This window comes from Aplidium turbinatum, chromosome 2 (assembly GCF_918807975.1).
Source record: "Aplidium turbinatum chromosome 2, kaAplTurb1.1, whole genome shotgun sequence".
NCBI classification, from domain to species: domain Eukaryota; kingdom Metazoa; phylum Chordata; class Ascidiacea; order Aplousobranchia; family Polyclinidae; genus Aplidium; species Aplidium turbinatum.
In genome coordinates, this window is record NC_137473.1 from 28,537,154 (window position 1) to 28,554,861 (window position 17,708).

The window sequence follows — 17,708 nt, forward strand, 5'->3', positions numbered from 1 at the left end:
AAGGATCTCCGCTGTTACCAGTGTTGTGTTAAACCCTTTGTGGGCCCCGGGGCCAGAATAATTTTGGGCCCTCTATCGTCAAGCAGACCTATAGTGTTCTGTAGGCCATTCTTTCACTGCACTTATGTGGGAATGTGGTTCACTTAAATAAACTTTCTCACCAGTTTATAAAACAACACAAGTGTAAGTAAACGCAAATTCAGGTCTATCATTTCTTAGCTACACCTTTGCTCGGATTAAAAGCTAAAAGTGTTAACAGTTTCTAATAAAAAAAATTCTGCCAATGGAGTATGCTCACAACGCGATAATACCACCATACCACGCGTAATTTTGACTGTTTGAACTTTGCCGTGCGGTACCGCGCAGATGAAATCTGAGGATGAAACCAAAACTGTAGAAATTATTAATTTTCATTCAGATTTGGTCATCTGGTAACATTATTGTTTTTCACCATTTTTATGGTTTATCTGGCAACTCTACTTGTTCTGTGAACCAAGGTAAAAACATAGTGATTGTAATTTGTAAACAAAACAATGTAAAGCGTTTTGAGGATCAGGTGTTCAATTATTTTTATTCAACATTATTTCATTCCAAGGCAAAGCTTTCATTATTTTATGCAGGCATTCAAGTTAATTAAAGCTTTTAGGAATGGTAGCCTAGGTTAGTGGCAAGAATAAACAGGTCACTTGTGATAAGAATGATTTGATTGTTCAGTTCAGTTCAGTTGTTTTTATTTCTGACCATCATATCAAAACAATACACGTCAGCATAGCAAAGGTCGAGAAAAGGGTAGATGCGACAAAACGCGAACGTTAAAACGTGCTTGAGACCGAAGTAAGTTATTGAGTTGAAAGGAATATGGCACAGTCGCAACACCTTCAGAAAAATTTAAGATATAAAGGGAAAATAAAAAAAGAAAATGTTACAAAACAAAAACAACAGCTTTATTAGCCCACATAGCTTTAGCTGATATATTTAAGATTTGTATGGACAGTTGCTATGAAGATCGGCCATGGTGCGTTATCAAGAGTGCTGATGGTCGTAAGGGGAACACGTCTTGATGCGTTTAGCTCATAGCAAAGAAGAGCAAGGCAGGCAAAACCCCACAAAGAAATCCTACCACGGGCAAAGCCATTTCAAGCGCAACGCACCATAGGCCTTGCACGACTCACAAAATAGATAGGCTATAACTTGATGACATGAAAACAATGACAAAAACAAATAAAACAAACTAGCAAAAACAACGTTATCATCTTGTGGAAATTCAATTATACCCAGGGAAGTTATGTCTTGAAGATATCAAGCGTGCTTTGATAAAACTAGCGTTGATAAAGCGATAATTTTATACCCCAGTCAGCTAAACTCGTCACCTCCACACTGATCCAACGTTAGCAAACGTTGAATTAATGCAAAAACAACAGGCATCGTCAGCTGGGATGTAGTAGTGGCATGTCACAGTAATATGATAAAATTGGGTTACCGTATGTTTTACACGTTAAACCATAAAAAAAAAAAAAAAAATCCAATTCGGCATGTCAGAAAAATAAATAGACAATTAGACAATAGCATGACGATCCAGTCCAAGACACTGATATAAAACAACTGGTTGGAGCACATGGCCACCGCTTCACCGAAAGATGGCGATTGGTCGAAGAGGATGGAAAAAATTCTGCAGACTCTGTAGAACTTCTGTGGACAAAAAAACACAAGAATCAGAAGGCCAGTAGGAGTACTTACAACCTTACTATTTTGCTAATAAGTCTACACACACTGGCCTATCATTTCTGGGCAAAAAAAAACATTAAACTTAGTAAGTTTGGTGCATGTAATGCTTAGATAGGATTATTTCAAGGAAGATTTAGCTTGTCCATTTTTGATTTAAAGCCTTTTACAGTTTTGCATTCCTTTCTTATAGTAGGGGGAAGCTTGTTTCAAACTGTTGGCCCCATGTACCGTATTGATTGTTTGCAAGTGTTAATTCTGCAATATATCGGAGTATAAGGAGAATTACTTCTTGTTGTTAGGCTACTTGATTGTTTACACATAATTATATCATTGAATGTTGTGGGAAGTAGCTTTTTTGAATATTTAAACATGAAAGTTGCAATCTCTGTATTTTTCATGTGGTTAATTGATTTTAAATTATTGAGTTCCATTACACCTTTTATGCTTTCTCTGCGGTCAATGTCAAACACAATACGAAGAAAGTTATTGCATGTACGTTGCAGCTTTTGCAATGTAGTTTTGTTTTCATGACACCATGTTGAGATACAATATAATATCTGACTCTCAACTAGAGAATGGTAAATGGAGAGAAGTGCTTGTTTGTTTAGGAAAGGTTGCATGGTAGTGTCTTGCTTCCTTGACTTGAAAATAATATATGTTTGGTTTTGGTGACATTTAGAGACAATCGATTTGTTGATAGCCATTGATCTATGCATACAAGCTCTTGATTTGCTATATCATATACAGTAGAAACGGTTTTATTTTGATACATAATGGTGGTGTCATCTGCAAACATAATTGCAGTTCCGTGTTGAAGGCTTTATCCTCGACGAAGGAATCTTTATCCTCGGACTGGGAAAACTTCTTGAAGAGCTTGATCCTGGCAGTTTTGCATACTTGTAGAGGCTTTGATTCACTGACGCAGGCCCGGTCACCGAGATTGACAGAGTGAAGTGTCCGATTAACATGTGATATGCCAGGCCTATAAGGTATTTGAAGATAAGAGCAATTTCATGTACTAATATTCAGAAAAAAGTAAATACAGAAGAACGTTTCTGCTAGAAGTGCCCAGCATTCGATAAAAGGCAACTCAGATGAGCTATCAAAGGTGGATAATAAGTGCTGCAAGTTACTCAATTGCCTAAATAGGCCCTAAATTTTTTCCAAAATTTGCTTTCATTTAATAGATTCCCTTCCATTTGATGTGCCCTTGCGCAAGTGCACTCTTATTTTTTGTGGTACAGGGACAGTGTGACATTTTGAGATGTTTTGCGTTGCAGTGTACGGGAAGACATTGCAGTGCGGCAGCGGACAGGTTTTTCCTGCTCGTGCCATCACTAGTCAAGGATATTTATAATTACGGTATTGTATATAAATGTTGAAAATGAAATGATACGTTGATTAAACTATCAGAAATGCTATTTTGGCTACACCGAACATTTTTTAAAACAAAAAACTTTTATAGATGAGAATAAATTGAATGGCCTATGCGGATTCACAAAGGGCCCAACTCCATTTTTTTTCATTTCACTTTTGTGCATTCCGATTTATTTCAATGAAAAGAACTTTAATGTGTGAATTCAAAAGGGCCCTCCAGTTTTTTTCATTTCACTATTTGTGCTTTCCAATTTCTTTCAATATCTTCTAAATGATATGCTTCTTACCAGTATGTTTAAGAATATAATCATTATCGAAGTTTCAATACAAAAGTAAATGACCAAAATAATTAAAACGGTTGTGAAAAAACACTTTGTGGCAATTGGGCCCTTCTTGAATTCACATATTCAATTGCATCCCACCTGTTATATGTTAAATACATTTCTGCAGATCATGTTACGAACGTTATCGCATTTTAACTTTCAATTAAGATAGTAAGTAATGGTGTTTTTAGAGATGTTTCAGTGTAGGGGAAGGCGGGGCAAAACGGACATGTTTATTTTAAAGTTCTTTAATTTAATTTCTGTTAACAATATTTTGCCTTTAATGCGTTAAGTACATTGAGGCACCAAACAAGAACACATTTGCAATGTTTAAAACATGATTATTTATTCAGATCAATAATTATTTGCAATTCTTTTTTTTTTGCTTTGGTGACCGTTTTGCCCCATTGTGTTTTTAGTATAAAAGGCTGGTTCTTAGCAAATGAATCTTACTCTTAGCATGCTTTTCTGACTAAAATTTGTTTTTACCTGTAAAGAAGAAATGCGAATGACGGCTAATTTTTATGAACCATATTTACCAAACAATAAAATTGTCAATAAGAAAAAAAACAAGGTCACCATGATGGCATGTGCATTACATACATTACATGTGCAAATTTTCGGGCTTTATTGATAAATTATGCAATCAAACATGAGATATCATGTGTTTTAAACCGGCTTTCTAAAAACCAAGAACTTGCTGAGTGTGTCCGTTTTGCCCCAAGCAGCACATGTCCGTTTTGCCCCAATGAAGTCAGCAAAAAAAAAATGGTTCTTCTGACATTACTAATAAAGTTAAAGCAATATTTTTTTGCTACACACACGCAGAATTAATGCTAGTTTGACCAAATTAAAAAAAAAATTCAAACGGTATACAAATCTCCTCAAAACACCTACTCAACCTAACGTACTTCTTTTTGAAAAACCAATGCAAAACGAACTTCGGACTATCAGTTGCTTAAAACTGGCAGCACTGTTGCTAAACATTTACACACGATTTATTGGACTTAATTCCAGCTGTTGGGCAAAACAAAACGGAACCATCAGTCCTTTCAGTATAAAAATAACGGGGTGTCCGTTTTGCCCCGTATGTCCGTTTTGCCCCGCTTTCCCCTAGTAAGGGCCCAAATTTGAGATGTTTTAGTTTAATAAGACCTAAAACATCTTTTTAATGGATAAGTACACGCAGTGAACTTTAGCAGCTCAAAAAAACTTTACTGAAACGCAAAAGTCTATTATTTGTGGGCCCCCTGGGATGGTGGGCCCGGGGGCCGGGCCCCCCTTGGCCCTCCCCTTAACACAGCACTGGAGAACATCCATTTGACATCTGCCACAACAGCAATGGGTTCCTGACTAAAACGCATCAAAACCGGCTCAAGATCACGTGGCGCTAGTTCGACTCTCGGGGTGTGCGCTTGAGCAACATTTCAGGATTGCTCTCCATGCAGCGGCACCTAGTGAATAGAATAATTCCCCGGCAAGAACACTTCAACAATCGGAATTCACTCTGTCACTCTCGGTAACTGGCCCTGCGTCAAGAGCCTCTACAAGTATGCGAAACTACCAGGAATAACCAATCAAGGCTTTGTCAGTCCGAAGATGAAGATTCAAAACCAACCAAGATTATCACAGGTTAACAAAATTTAAAAAAAAATTTTAATCGAGAATGGGAGTAGAACTTTTCTTAGACCACAATTTGCTGCTGATTTCAAATCTGGCGTTAGTTTTGCTCTAGCACATCAGGTTTTAAAGTTATTGGTCTGAAAATTGTTGACCAGCAACGTCAATATTGCGTTCTAATACCGATTTTGTCGCTACAATTTTCAAATTTAGATTATAGAATACAGAAGCTTCAGAGAGCAGAGTGTTTCAGATTTGTGCGTTGCTTTCACAGATTCAACACTATTTACAGTAGAATTCGCCTATAACGGCACCTGTAGGGGATTGCAAAAACTGATGTTATAGCCGAATTGACGTTATAGTTCGTCTATAATATAGACGAACTACCGCAAACTATTCCAAAACTGTCTTTTGATTAAAGAAAGAGGTGTATAATCCAGTCAGGTTTACTGTGTACCACCAAACTGACAAAAGTCACGCAAAAAATACAGCAAACAAAGAAATAGTTTAAAAAAAAACCTACAGCGAAAGGTAGGCTACATGAAATTTGCGCAATACGGCTCGTTATATACAGTAGTATATAACGAGATCTCTTTCGACAACTGTACTGTGTAACACTGCGGCTGCTAGTTTATACAGTACTGCACGTACAACTGTTGCTTTGAGTTGTTTAAATGTCAGCTGTGGAGCTGCTTTTTACACTTGATAGTTTTTCACGCGAGAAAAAAGTTAATTCAGTTAATTAAAGTCCCTGCTGCCAGTGCCGGTCTTAGGGTTTTTCGGGCCCTGTGCGGAATATGCTTTTGCGGGCCCCAATGACAATAATCCAATTCAGTGGCGTAGCTAGGTACTTTGAAAGGGGAGGGGCGGCGTGATCGCCAAAGACGACAACCAGCGGCGGGGGGTCTGGGGGGCCTCCCCCAAAAAATTTTGAAAAATTAATTAAATTTGGGACATTCTGAGAGCATGTTCAACAAAAATTTAGGTATGAATATTACTGTGAAATGGTGCTGTCCGGTGGCATAGCAAAAGGATAAGATCATGCTTTCTTTGGCATTTTTCGGAAATAAAACTATGTCTCTACAGTATGTTGAGTCTGGATGCAACCTATTTCGTCCCCTGAAATCGTGTAACAAAATTAAATTTCGACTTATTTCGTCCCCTGTAAAGATCGAGAAATTTTGAAATGTTTGCGGCAACTCCGATTAGCGATTTCGGCTATGTCGTTTTTTTTTCTCGATCTTTTCAGAGTACGAAATATTCAGGCGACGAAATAGGTTGAATTCGTTGAGTCTCTATGTTTTCTTGTTGCAAATTCCTTTGCTGAATTCACTTGTTGAATTTTTCCTTTGAAAATGACAAAATTACTGCATTTTCTGAGTAAATTGCGGGCCCCCTAATTTGCGGGCCCTGTGCGATCGCACGGTTTGCACATCCCAAAGACCGGCACTGCTGCTGCAAACGACGTAGCAAAATAAAGGGAAGACATTTTGCAAGCAGTAGCGCTAACTGGATTAAAAGACTGACCGTTCGTGGTGAAGGTGATGGCTTAAAGTGACGTTATGAACGAACAAAAGACGTCTGGGGACCAATAAAGGGTGCTGTTACATGGGAATTGACGTTATAGCAGTGACGATCGGTGAGGGAAAGCAAGGAAAGCAGTGCTTACCTGAGCGAAAACTATGCAAAGTATAATGATTGAATTCTAGGTTTAACTTCTTATTATTTTTATCATGTCTATTTTAACTTGAAAATTACTGTATTCGTGACTAGAATTACTCGTAACGCTAGTGAGTAGTCTAAATCCTCACCAAACCGCATGTCTTGCCTATAAATGCCAATTAACGCAAACGCTTCTGTCAGAAACAATCACTGAGGCTCCAAGGTAAGCAACTATCAAACTTGCTTACCCAAATTCAAAAATGTCAAAAAACGCCTTCGTTTTATCCAATCATCACTCGTTTTGCAAAACGTCACCAGCTGCTTAGCCAATCAGATGTGTTATGGTGAGACCAGGTGAGTCTTGCTTTCCCAGTGACGTCAATGCATACATTCGCTAGAGCGGCTAGACTAACTCGTCAGAATGGTGCTCGTCACGGTACACCGCACAAGCATCATAATGCCGAAATAATTGTTGCTGTTTTTTGATGTCTCCTCGCCATGTACTGTACTTTAGCCTACTAGCTTTCATAGTCATGCCTTTGCCCTTTTTACAGCGTTGATGTAACGTTACTTCGCCAATGAACGTTCAGGTGCGGGTGCAATATTTAGTTTGTTAAGCTTCTATACGCAGGAGGCAAACTTATCCAGCTTTTTGTACAAATTGCTTGCGGTTGTAATGTTTAGACCTAAGTGTTAGTTTTTGTAGTGTAGGCCTAACTGAATATCTCAGAATGAATATTCATGACGAATTAAATATTTAGACAACTATTATTCCATGTCTAACACTGGATTTTGGTCCTGCAACGTTAAAATTAAGATTGTTCATGACTTCTAAACATTAAATGGATGTATGATCACGACAAAGGCGAAGCACAATTTGACAGATTTTTATGTTTGATTTGTTTTGAAAATGCTCTCAGAGCGCACCAAATTGGAAGTGTTTTTCAAAAATTTCTGGCGGAGGCCCCCCAGACCCCCCGCTGGAAGTGTTGCCTTCGGCAACACGCCTTCGGGCTTCGCCCGACGGTTACGCCCTTCGTGCCTAGTTAAGCCACCGAACGTCACTGCGTTATAGGCGATGCTGATGCTGTTGTCAGGGTTGGTTGATTTAAATCAAACAATAAAAATCAAAAAAATCAATTAAAAAAATCAAATGATTTTTTATTTGCTAAAATAAAAATAAATACATCAACAAACGTTTCACTGCTTTTCTGTAATACAAAAGTTATATTTAAATACTTAAGGCTTAGGCTATGCATGTTTTGAAAGACAACTTAGTTTACTTGGCAGTTCACAAACAGTGTTGTTCACTAAACATAGTTTTTGAGCGAGGTTTTTCCACTTTTGGTCTGGTTCATTCAGAAGTTCGAAATCGATTGGGCACTGCAAAAGCTGGCGAGCTTGTGTTTATATACAAACTTTTCAATGCAAAATAAACTGCAATTTTGTGTCATCTGAACTTTTATTGTTTTGGTATGGTATGTCGGTAACATAATTATAATACACAATTAAACTTTCTTTGCAAAAAGTCTGGTTGTAGGCTATGCATCAGTTGAGCAAAAAAGCAAAGTGATGTGTGCTCAAACGTAAGGAAAGATCTAAGTGTAGTGAGATGACAGTCTGAGACGTACCTCAATCTCGATATGCACATTATGATTTAGAATAAAGCAACTTATCACACCTACTTAAAAATATGTGCAATAGACAGGCTAGCCTACAATATGATAATCAAAATTATTAAACACTTGCAAAGCAAAGCCTTTCAATCAATCAAGGGGTTAAAAATAATTCTGCTATCTTACTAAAATGATCTCTTCCCCCAAGTAGACTCGACGCTTTTTTATATAAAAAAATCATGATTTTTTCCAACCCTGGCTGTTGTAGCCGAACTACAATGTACGTAAAAGATAGGAATTCTGCCGGGACCGAGCGAAATGTGACGTTATAGGCGAATTCTACTGTAGTTGCATATGTATGCATAGACACTATGGAGTGCAAAAAATGCCTCTTAAACCTTGTCTGAGGTACTAAATACTTGAGCTAGCACAATACTGAAGTGTCAGGTTTTTAAGCTCCCTGTATTATATTTCAAACAGTCATGGTTGACGGTGAATGTGCGCTTCAAACAAGCTACACAAGATCAGCTGCAACACCTTGCATACATCAAATAACCAACAAACAAAAACACAAGAAAAACGCTCGGCATGATACCAAAAATAGTGTTTAGAATGTTGCAATGACACTTAGACATTGCTACATTAAAATCGCTGGACATATGATTTTCGTTTAGTTGTACATGTTGGATCATCGCGATGCAGCATCCAGCAGTAATCACCCACCATCCTTTCGTTCCAGAACCCTTGATAGCGTGCTTTCATGCTTTGGATATCTTGGTGAAACCTTTCACCTTGTTCATCACTCACTGCACCAAGGTTCTCAGGGAAAAGTCCAGGTGGGAATAAAGAAAATGAATCTTGAGGGTCATGCGGCAGCCCATGTCATTGTAGGTTGAGAGCAACCTTTCAACATCTTTTCTGAAGGAAGCAGCCTTGAAATTTCCCAAAAAGTTAGAGCATAACCATTTAAAGGATTGCCATGCTCGACATTCTGATGAAGTGAGTGATTTTTCAAAGTCAGTATATTTTAAAACTTCTCAAATCTGTGGAAAACAAATATTCCTTCTTTAAGCTTTGCATGACTTAGTTTGGGAAATTTCTTACAGAGGTACAGAAAACCGTTTGAATTTGATTTGCCCATTGCTTTCACAAAATTCTTCATCAAGCCGAGTTTGATATGTAACGGCGGCAAAAGAATTTTGTCAGGATTAACTAGCGGGACATTTTGGACACCTTCTCTTCCAGGATTGTAGGAGCTTCTTGTTAGCCAATCCTTTTTCTGGTAGTGCTCAGTAGTAGCGCGACTATCCCACAGATACAAGAAACAACAGTAGCCTACTTTGTAAATCCCCCTTGCATTCCAATCATTTTCAGATCTCCACAAATAATCCACTCATAATCCCTGTAATTAATAGCATTGAGAAGAATTTCGATGTTTTCATAAGATTCCTTTAGGTGCACCGAGTGTGCTATGGGAATGGATGGCTTTTCATTTCCGTTATGTAAAAGAACAGCTTTCAGGCTTCTTTTCGAGGAATCGATGAAAAATCGTCACTCATGAGGATTGTGAACTTCTCCCAATTTGTGAAAAAGTTCTTCAATATCATGACAAAAGCACAGGGGGCCATCAACTTTAAACAAAGCAGCGAGATCTTTGTTTCGTTTTCTGTAATGGCTCACTGCAACACCTTCCTCAACCAGATTTCGCTCTTTTAATTTTGACGCAAGGATTTCTGACTTTTGCTTTGAATGGCCAAGGTCTCTAATCAAATTATTGAGGTGCTTCTGGGAAAATAACTGTGGCCTGCCTTCTTCTTCTTCTTGATACTCAGAACTTGTTGATCAGAGTTCGCTTAATGAAGCGACGTCATCACCATCATCTTCAATGGAATCTAGGCCTCCCTGTGGAGGTAAAGGTGGCGACATGGTTTCATCATGAGGAACCGGCCGGCGAGCAGATTCCAAGTTTGGGTAAGTTATTTTGTCCCTTTGCTTGAAAGAAAATCCTTTTACTTTTGTGATGCAAAAATAGCAATCTTGGTAGTGGTCTTTTGGTTCTCGCCAAATCATTGGAACTGCAAATGGCATAGATGTATGAGATTTTACCCCCTTTATTTTTTATTATTGTTCCGTAGTTGCGGTTACCACATTTTAGTTGTCGTGTGCTGCTGCGAGCCTGCGAAACCTTCCGAAGTTTACCGTGACAGAATTGTTTTGTAAGCAAGTTAGCTAATATTTTTATGTGCAGTTTTTTATCTGTAAATATCAGCAGCCGATTTGAGGTAGTAAGGGAATTCTTCAGTTTATAGTGAACATGTTGTACAGTAGTTTTTGTTAGTGAAATCCGTGTGTGTTCGGTTTCAGTGCACTGTACAGTTAGCCTAATTATTTTGTATTCATGTTTTTCAAGACAATTAGGCTGTGAATTGTGATGTGATTCAATGTGACCAGTACGTCTGGAGCACATAAAAGTTTGGTAAGTGCACTGGCATGTTTGGTGGTAACCGCTTAATTCGTTGTTTTATGTATTTATGTTCGTTGTATTATTATTCCACAGTAAACCGTCCTGCAAAAATCTACTGAGTGTGTCCGGTGTTGCCAGGTCGCGTTTACTCACAAAAAAGAGAATCTTATCAGAACGCGAGCGTCACGCTCCACTGCGCTGTGCGCGAAGCTGATACAGTTTACAGACTTTTTCATCGAGACGAAGAGGTGTCCTTCGTTCAGTCTACAAACTTTTCATCAAAAAAAAAAACGGAGAGGTATCTTTCTCTTGCGGATTGAACAATAATTTATTCTTGTGCCTTTATATTGATATTCTTGTGCTTTTCGTAGCTTATTGTGTATTTTTTGTTCTTGGTGTAATTTATCTGTTTGGGGGCCATGGCTGATCAAGTGACTGCAAAAGAGCGTGGTTCGGGGGAGGTGTTGGGTAGGACAGATGGGCCTGGTTCGGAGGTAGCGGTGCATTCCACAGGGAGGGCTTCAAAATCCAAAAGCTCGGTTGAGGGTGTTTCTCAGGCTCACTCAATCAAAAGCCATCATTCTAGTCATAGTTCAATTAGTATTAAACGTAGAGAAGGCCACATAAAAGTTGAATTGGCCAAACTCGCTTTGAAGCACCTCGATGAGGAAGAAGCTGAGAAAAGAAAAGGATTGGAAATGCAAAGAAATCAGATGAAAAGAAATATTGAAATGGCAGAAGCTGAAGCTGAATTGTGGGATAGCATGTCTCAAAGGAGTAGTTATGTCACCCTAGACTGCTATCAATCAAAGAGTAAGAAGTCTTCTCACATTGATCCTGTCGTATCTCAGTCTCCCCCATATCGATCCAGTTGTGCCCCATTCTCCCCAGATGGATCCTGTTATACCTCAGTCTCATCGCATAGATCATGTTACATCTCAGCGTCCTCAAATGGATCCCGTTGTACCTCAGTCTCATCGCATGGATCCTGTTGTGCCTCAGTCTCATCACATGGATCCGGTTGTACCTCAGTGTCGTTATATTGAAGTTGGAGATCGATTTCTCCCCAAACCCTCTGTGGAGAAATTCGAAGGTGACCCCATGGACTATTGGGCCTTTGTAAATCGATTTGAGGTCCATGTGGCAAATAAAGTTTATGATGATGATCTTCGATTGGTTTATCTGTTCCAACATTGCAGTAAATCTGTTTATGAAAACGTGAAGCATCTTGCCAGTGAACGAAACAAGTCTCGAGCGTACAGTATGGTATGGCGTGAGTTGTATAGTAGGTACGGCCAACCACACGTTGTCTCACGATGTTGTGAGCGTCGTCTTTTAGATTTTTCTAGAATTTTGCAAAATGATGCAGAGGCAATAGAAAGTTTTGCAGTTTTAATGAAAAGATGCTTGGCAGCAATGGAGGATGCTGGAACACCTTCGCCCATGAATTCTGTGGACTTCATTAGTTCTCTTGTTAATAAACTTTCTGTGGATCTAAGGAAAGATTGGGTAGATAAAGCTATGAATGTGCAAGAGGACTACGGGAGAGTGGCTGAGTTTTCAGACTTTGCTGAATTTGTTATTCATCAATCACTGAAGGCTAACTCGGTGTATAGTAAAATGCTATTTCCTAAAATTGTAAAGAGTAGTACAAACGACAGTGGCCGTAGTCACCGGGTATTGACAGCTTTAGCTGATGAATCATCCAAACCCATCCAACATTCAAAATATGATCAAAAGCGTTGTGTTTGTTGTAATGCAGAGCACAAATTAGATAACTATGCTCTATTTAAACAAAAAACTCCTAGGGAGCGAATAATGTTTGCATCGAAACTTGGATTATGTTTTAATTGTCTATACCGAGGCCACAGAGCAAACCAATGCAAACTTACGGTGAGATGTAACTTAGATAAGTGCCATGGTATGAGTCACCATCGCTTGTTACACTTGCCTCCCACTGGCCCAAGAAGTGCTTCGATGGTAGCGAATAATCCCGAAGCAAGAAATTGTATGCAATGTTCACTTGTTCCTATGAATTCCTTACCTTATTTAGATATCGTACCTGTAAGGGTACGTAATGGTGAAAAAGAGACACGAACCTATGCTTTGTTGGACTCCGGTTCCAACAAATCATTTTGTGAGCAAAGTTTGCTTGACGAGTTGAATGTGAGTTGTACTGATAATATGGAAACTCAGTTTACTTTAAGAACTCTCACCACTTGCCATCCTGAAATTATTAATACTTCATCTGTTAATTTAACTGTGCTTCCTTTGGTAGAAGAAGGAGAATATGAACTTAATGGCTTTGCTGTGTTGGATGAGATTCCAGCCAAACCCAACAATCTGCCTGATGACACTTTGTTGAGCGAGTTAGATTATTTGCATGATGTTTCTTTTCCTAATTTAGTGACTGGAGATGTGACGTTGCTGTTAGGCAATGACAATGTGATGCTGCATCGGTGTCTTGAAAGTAGATTCTCCCCTGACTCAACAAAGTAACCAGACGCAGTGAAGACGCCATTAGGCTGGCTATTGAAAGGTCCTGCCTTGGTTGAGCAGCAAGAAATTTCCAGTTCTGGATTCTTTTCATCGGCATTTGACTATAAGGATTCTCAATTGCTGTCTGATGTAATTATTGATGATGAAGGAACTATGTATCCTTCACCGTTGGAGCATGACATACCCCATGTTGAATATTTGCTCACATGGATTGGTAACAACAAAGAAGCAGCAGAGTTTGGGTTGAAATACTCAAAAGAAGATGTAATTGCTCATGAAATGATGAAACGCCATATTGTCCATTCTGATGGGCATTATGAGCTCTCTCTTCCCTGGAAAAATGATGCCGTTGAAATGCCTGAAAGTAAAAGCATGGCTGAAAAACGTCTATCCACATTAAAAAAACGGCTATTGCGAGATGATGAGCTTTGCAAACGTTATGTGAAACAGATGGAAGATTACGTTGAGAAAGCTCATGCTGAAATTGTGCCTGAAAATGAAATTAACACCAAAAATAAATCATGGTATCTGCCACACCACCCGGTCATAAATCCAAAAAAGCCGGATAAGACGCGCATTGTGTTTGACTGTGCTGCAAAATCACATGATCAATCTTTAAATGATTATTTGATGAAAGGTCCCGATCTTGTCAATTCGTTGGTAGGTGTGCTGATGAGGTTTCGCAGCCACCGTGTTGCAATTGTTGCTGATATACAAGCGATGTTTCACCAAGTGAAAGTGACAGCGCGAGACCGTGATGCTCTCAGATTCCTATGGTGGCCTCATGGCGACATCAAGCAAAATCCTGTCCCTTATCGAATGCGAGTGCACTTGTTTGGTGCTCGTTCATCGCCTAGTTGTGCCGCCTTTAGCTTGCGCACATGTGCTCGAGAGTATGGTAAATTTTTTGACCCTAATGTTGCACAAAACGTGTTGAATTCTTTTTACGTGGACGATTTTCTTTCCGGCGCTAACAACAATGATGCTGCTATAAAATTGGCCAGGGATACAAAACAGCTCTTATCTCTGGGCGGCTTCAATCTCACAAAATGGGTGTCCACTTGTAATGAAGTGACTAACTCCCTTCAAGAACCAGATGCGCCGAAACCTATGCAAGAATTGAACTTGGCCGGCAAGCATGAAAGAGTGTTAGAGATAGTTTGGAATGTAGTTTACGATGACTTTCGCTTTTTCGTAAACCCTCCTGATAGAATACTGACACGACGTTCAATGTTATCTATTATGAACTCCCTGTTTGATCCCTTAGGTTTGGTCGTGCCAGTAGTTCTCGCCGCACGATTGTTGTTTCGTGAGACATGTAGGCTGGCTTTGGACTGGGATGAAAGAGTGCCTATTTCTATTGGCAAGAAATGGGAAACTTGGGTTCAGAGTCTAGCACAGTTGAGTGATGTACGCATACCACGTTTTTATGAGATGAGGTCTGACAACACGCCTATTGTTGGGAAGCAACTGCACATATTCGCTGATGCTTCTAATAATGCCAGAGTTTCTGTTTGCTATTTGCGTGCAATATATTCGGACGGAAGGGCTCAGTGCAACATTGTGACTGCAAAATCCTTTTTAGCCGACTCCGAGAAACGCACGATTCCACAGCTTGAACTTGAAGCTGCATTGGATGCCGTAAGAATGGCGCAAAACGTTAAACGCCAGTTACAGTTAAATGAGTGCACCTGTATAGTGTATATTTTGGTTTGATTCTGCCGCAGTGTTGCGTAGCTTGTTGGCAGATTGTAAAAGTTTTCCTGTTTACACCCGAAATCGTTTGTCAAAAATTCAAGCACATACATGTGTACACGACTGGCGATATGTCCCCACAGAGTTGAATCCAGCTGATCAAGCTTCTCGTGGACTCACTGCTGAAGCCATGTTAAAGTCCGGTATGTGGTTGGAAGGCCCTCACTTTTTAAAATTAAACCCAGAGAGTTGGCCTAAGCCATTGGATAATCTGAAGCCAAATTCCTGTACTTATAAACTCTTTGATGCTGTCAATGAAGCTAAGGTTTTTTCTAGTCTATCTGAGGTTGACTGCAAACCAACCGATCGATTACTTCTTCAGTTTTCATCTTTACATAAACTGAATGTGTCCACAGCATGGTTGTTACGTTTCAAAAACTATTTGAGATCGAAATGCAATGGAGTGAACTTCGCTGTTAATGGACCAGTTTCGGCAACTGAATCATGACTGAATTATATAACAGTGAAATTGCACTCGTTAAATATGTGCAACGTAATCAATTCCCTTTGTGGTTCAAACACTCAAATAACTTGAATGTAAATGCTCAATTAAAGAAATCAGATGCTTTGCACAAGCTTGACCTCGTTTTGGTTGAAGGAGTTCTGAGAGTTGGTGGACGACTTGACAACGCCAACATGTGTTACAATGCAAAGCATCCAATGATTGTGCCACAGGACCCGCACTTGACCTGATTATTAATTGACCATTATCATCGCAATGTTGGACACTGGGCGTCACCTCTACTCTAAATGCTATGCGTCAGCGTTATTGGTGCGTGAACTCTCGAGTTATAATTCGCCGTTTTATTAGTAAATGTGTCTCTTGTTTGAAGAGAGAAGCCAGATTAGGTCAACAAGTTATGGCTGATCTTCCCTCTGCCCGACTGCGAGTACATGAACCTCCATTTAGTCATTGTGGCATTGATTTCTTTGGCCCACTGCGCGTCAAAGTGAAGCGCACCGAACACAAGCGCTATGGCTGTATATTTACCTGTATGACAAGTAGAGCTGTTCACCTCGAGCTTGTTCCTGATATGACAACCAGCTCCTTTATCAATGCTTTGAGACGTTTTATTTCAAGACGTGAACCAGTGTCCCAAATCTACACAGACAATGGTACCAATTTTGTCGGTGGCGAACGTTTGTTGCGAGAAGCAATAGCCGAATGGAACGTGGTTCAGATACATGATTATCTTCGGCAGAACGCCGTAGAATGGAGTTTCAACCCACCCACAGCCAGCCATTTTGGAGGTTGCTGGGAGAGAATGATTAGGACAGTGCGTAGAATATTAACGACTGTACTAAAAGATCGAGTAATCACCGACGATACCCTGAGTACCGTACTTACTGAGATAGAATGCATAGTAAATTCTCGTCCATTGACTGATGTGCCGTTGGAGGCAGGAGAAGAGTTACCTTTGACTCCCAATCATTTGCTAAAATTGAACACTGTTGTTGCTCTTCCTCCTACTCTATCGAATGAAAAGGATTGTTATGCTAGAGAAAGGTTCCGTGTCGTTCAGTACCTTGCTGATCAGTTTTGGGATAGGTGGCTACAAGAATACCCCCACACAATTATGACCCGCCAAAAATGGCACGAACTGAGACGAAATGTCACAGTGGGCGACATTGTTTTAATTGCTAGTGAGGATTCCGCTAGGTGTGATTGGCCTCTGGGTAGAGTAATTAGTAATCATTTTAGAATTGTCGTTGGAAGGTTGGTCGAATATTAAAACTGTTTTGCTTACCAACTAGCCAAAATTTCCGTTTTTTATCCTAGTAATTTGTATTGTATTTCCGTCTTCTATCCTAGTAACCATGATAAACATGGCGTAGTTCGTAGCTGTTCTGTACTTACACAAAAGGGTGTACGTGAACGACCTATTGTGAAACTGTCCGTACTAATTCCTGCTAAAGAGTAGAGTTGATGTCATCGTTTTTCTATTGTATTGCAATGCTCTTGCTACACGATCCGCTTTCTCTGTCGTTTAGTCATTGTGATGCGGTATGTGATCGTAAAATCTTCTGTATCGTGTTTGTAAAAATGTGTACTGATTCTGCAGTCCCCATTTTGGTTGGGGAGTGTATGAGATTTTACCCCCTTTATTTTTTATTATTGTTCCGTAGTTGCGGTTACCACATTTTAGTTGTCGTGTGCTGCTGCGAAACCTTCCGAAGGTTACCGTGACAGAATTGTTTTGTAAGCAAGTTAGCTAATATTTTTATGTGCAGTTTTTTATCTGTAAATATCAGCAGCCGATTTGAGGTAGTAAGGGAATTCTTCAGTTTATAGTGAACATGTTGTACCTACAGTAGTTTTTGTTAGTGAAATCCGTGTGTGTTCGGTTTCAGTGCACTGTACAGTTAGCCTAATTATTTTGTATTCATGTTTTTCAAGACAATTAGGCTGTGAATTGTGATGTGATTCAATGTGACCAGTACGTCTGGAGCACATAAAAGTTTGGTAAGTGCACTGGCATGTTTGGTGGTAACCGCTTAATTCGTTGTTTTATGTATTTATGTTCGTTGTATTATTATTCCACAGTAAACCGTCCTGCAAAAATCTACTGAGTGTGTCCGGTGTTGCCAGGTCGCGTTTACTCACAAAAAAGAGAATCTTATCAGAACGCGAGCGTCACGCTCCACTGCGCTGTGCGCGAAGCTGAT

General features: G+C 39.5%; 2 protein-coding genes across 2 annotated transcripts; both read left to right on the plus strand.

The window, feature by feature from the left end:
- Window positions 1-13,439: 13,439 nt before the first annotated feature.
- Window positions 13,440-15,734, plus strand: LOC145788480 (uncharacterized). Its single transcript, XM_082600244.1, has 2 exons — window positions 13,440-14,927; window positions 15,597-15,734. Exons 1-2 carry the CDS (start codon window positions 13,440-13,442, stop codon window positions 15,732-15,734), a joined length of 1,626 nt encoding a protein of 541 aa, XP_082456370.1.
- A 167-nt stretch (window positions 15,735-15,901) lies between these two features.
- Window positions 15,902-16,774, plus strand: LOC145788481 (uncharacterized). The gene has a single exon (XM_082600245.1). It carries the CDS (start codon window positions 15,902-15,904, stop codon window positions 16,772-16,774), a length of 873 nt encoding a protein of 290 aa, XP_082456371.1.
- The last annotated feature ends 934 nt before the right edge of the window (window positions 16,775-17,708 follow it).

Excerpts from the sequence above, each read along its gene's own strand:
- LOC145788480 (XM_082600244.1), top strand. The coding sequence starts at position 13,440 with ATGTATCCTTCACCGTTGGAGCATGACATACCCCATGTTGAATATTTG. Across the intron at positions 14,928-15,596 it reads TTGAAGCTGCATTGGATGCC|AAATCAGATGCTTTGCACAA; the intron begins GTAAGAATGGCG and ends GCTCAATTAAAG.
- LOC145788481 (XM_082600245.1), top strand. The coding sequence starts at position 15,902 with ATGGCTGATCTTCCCTCTGCCCGACTGCGAGTACATGAACCTCCATTT.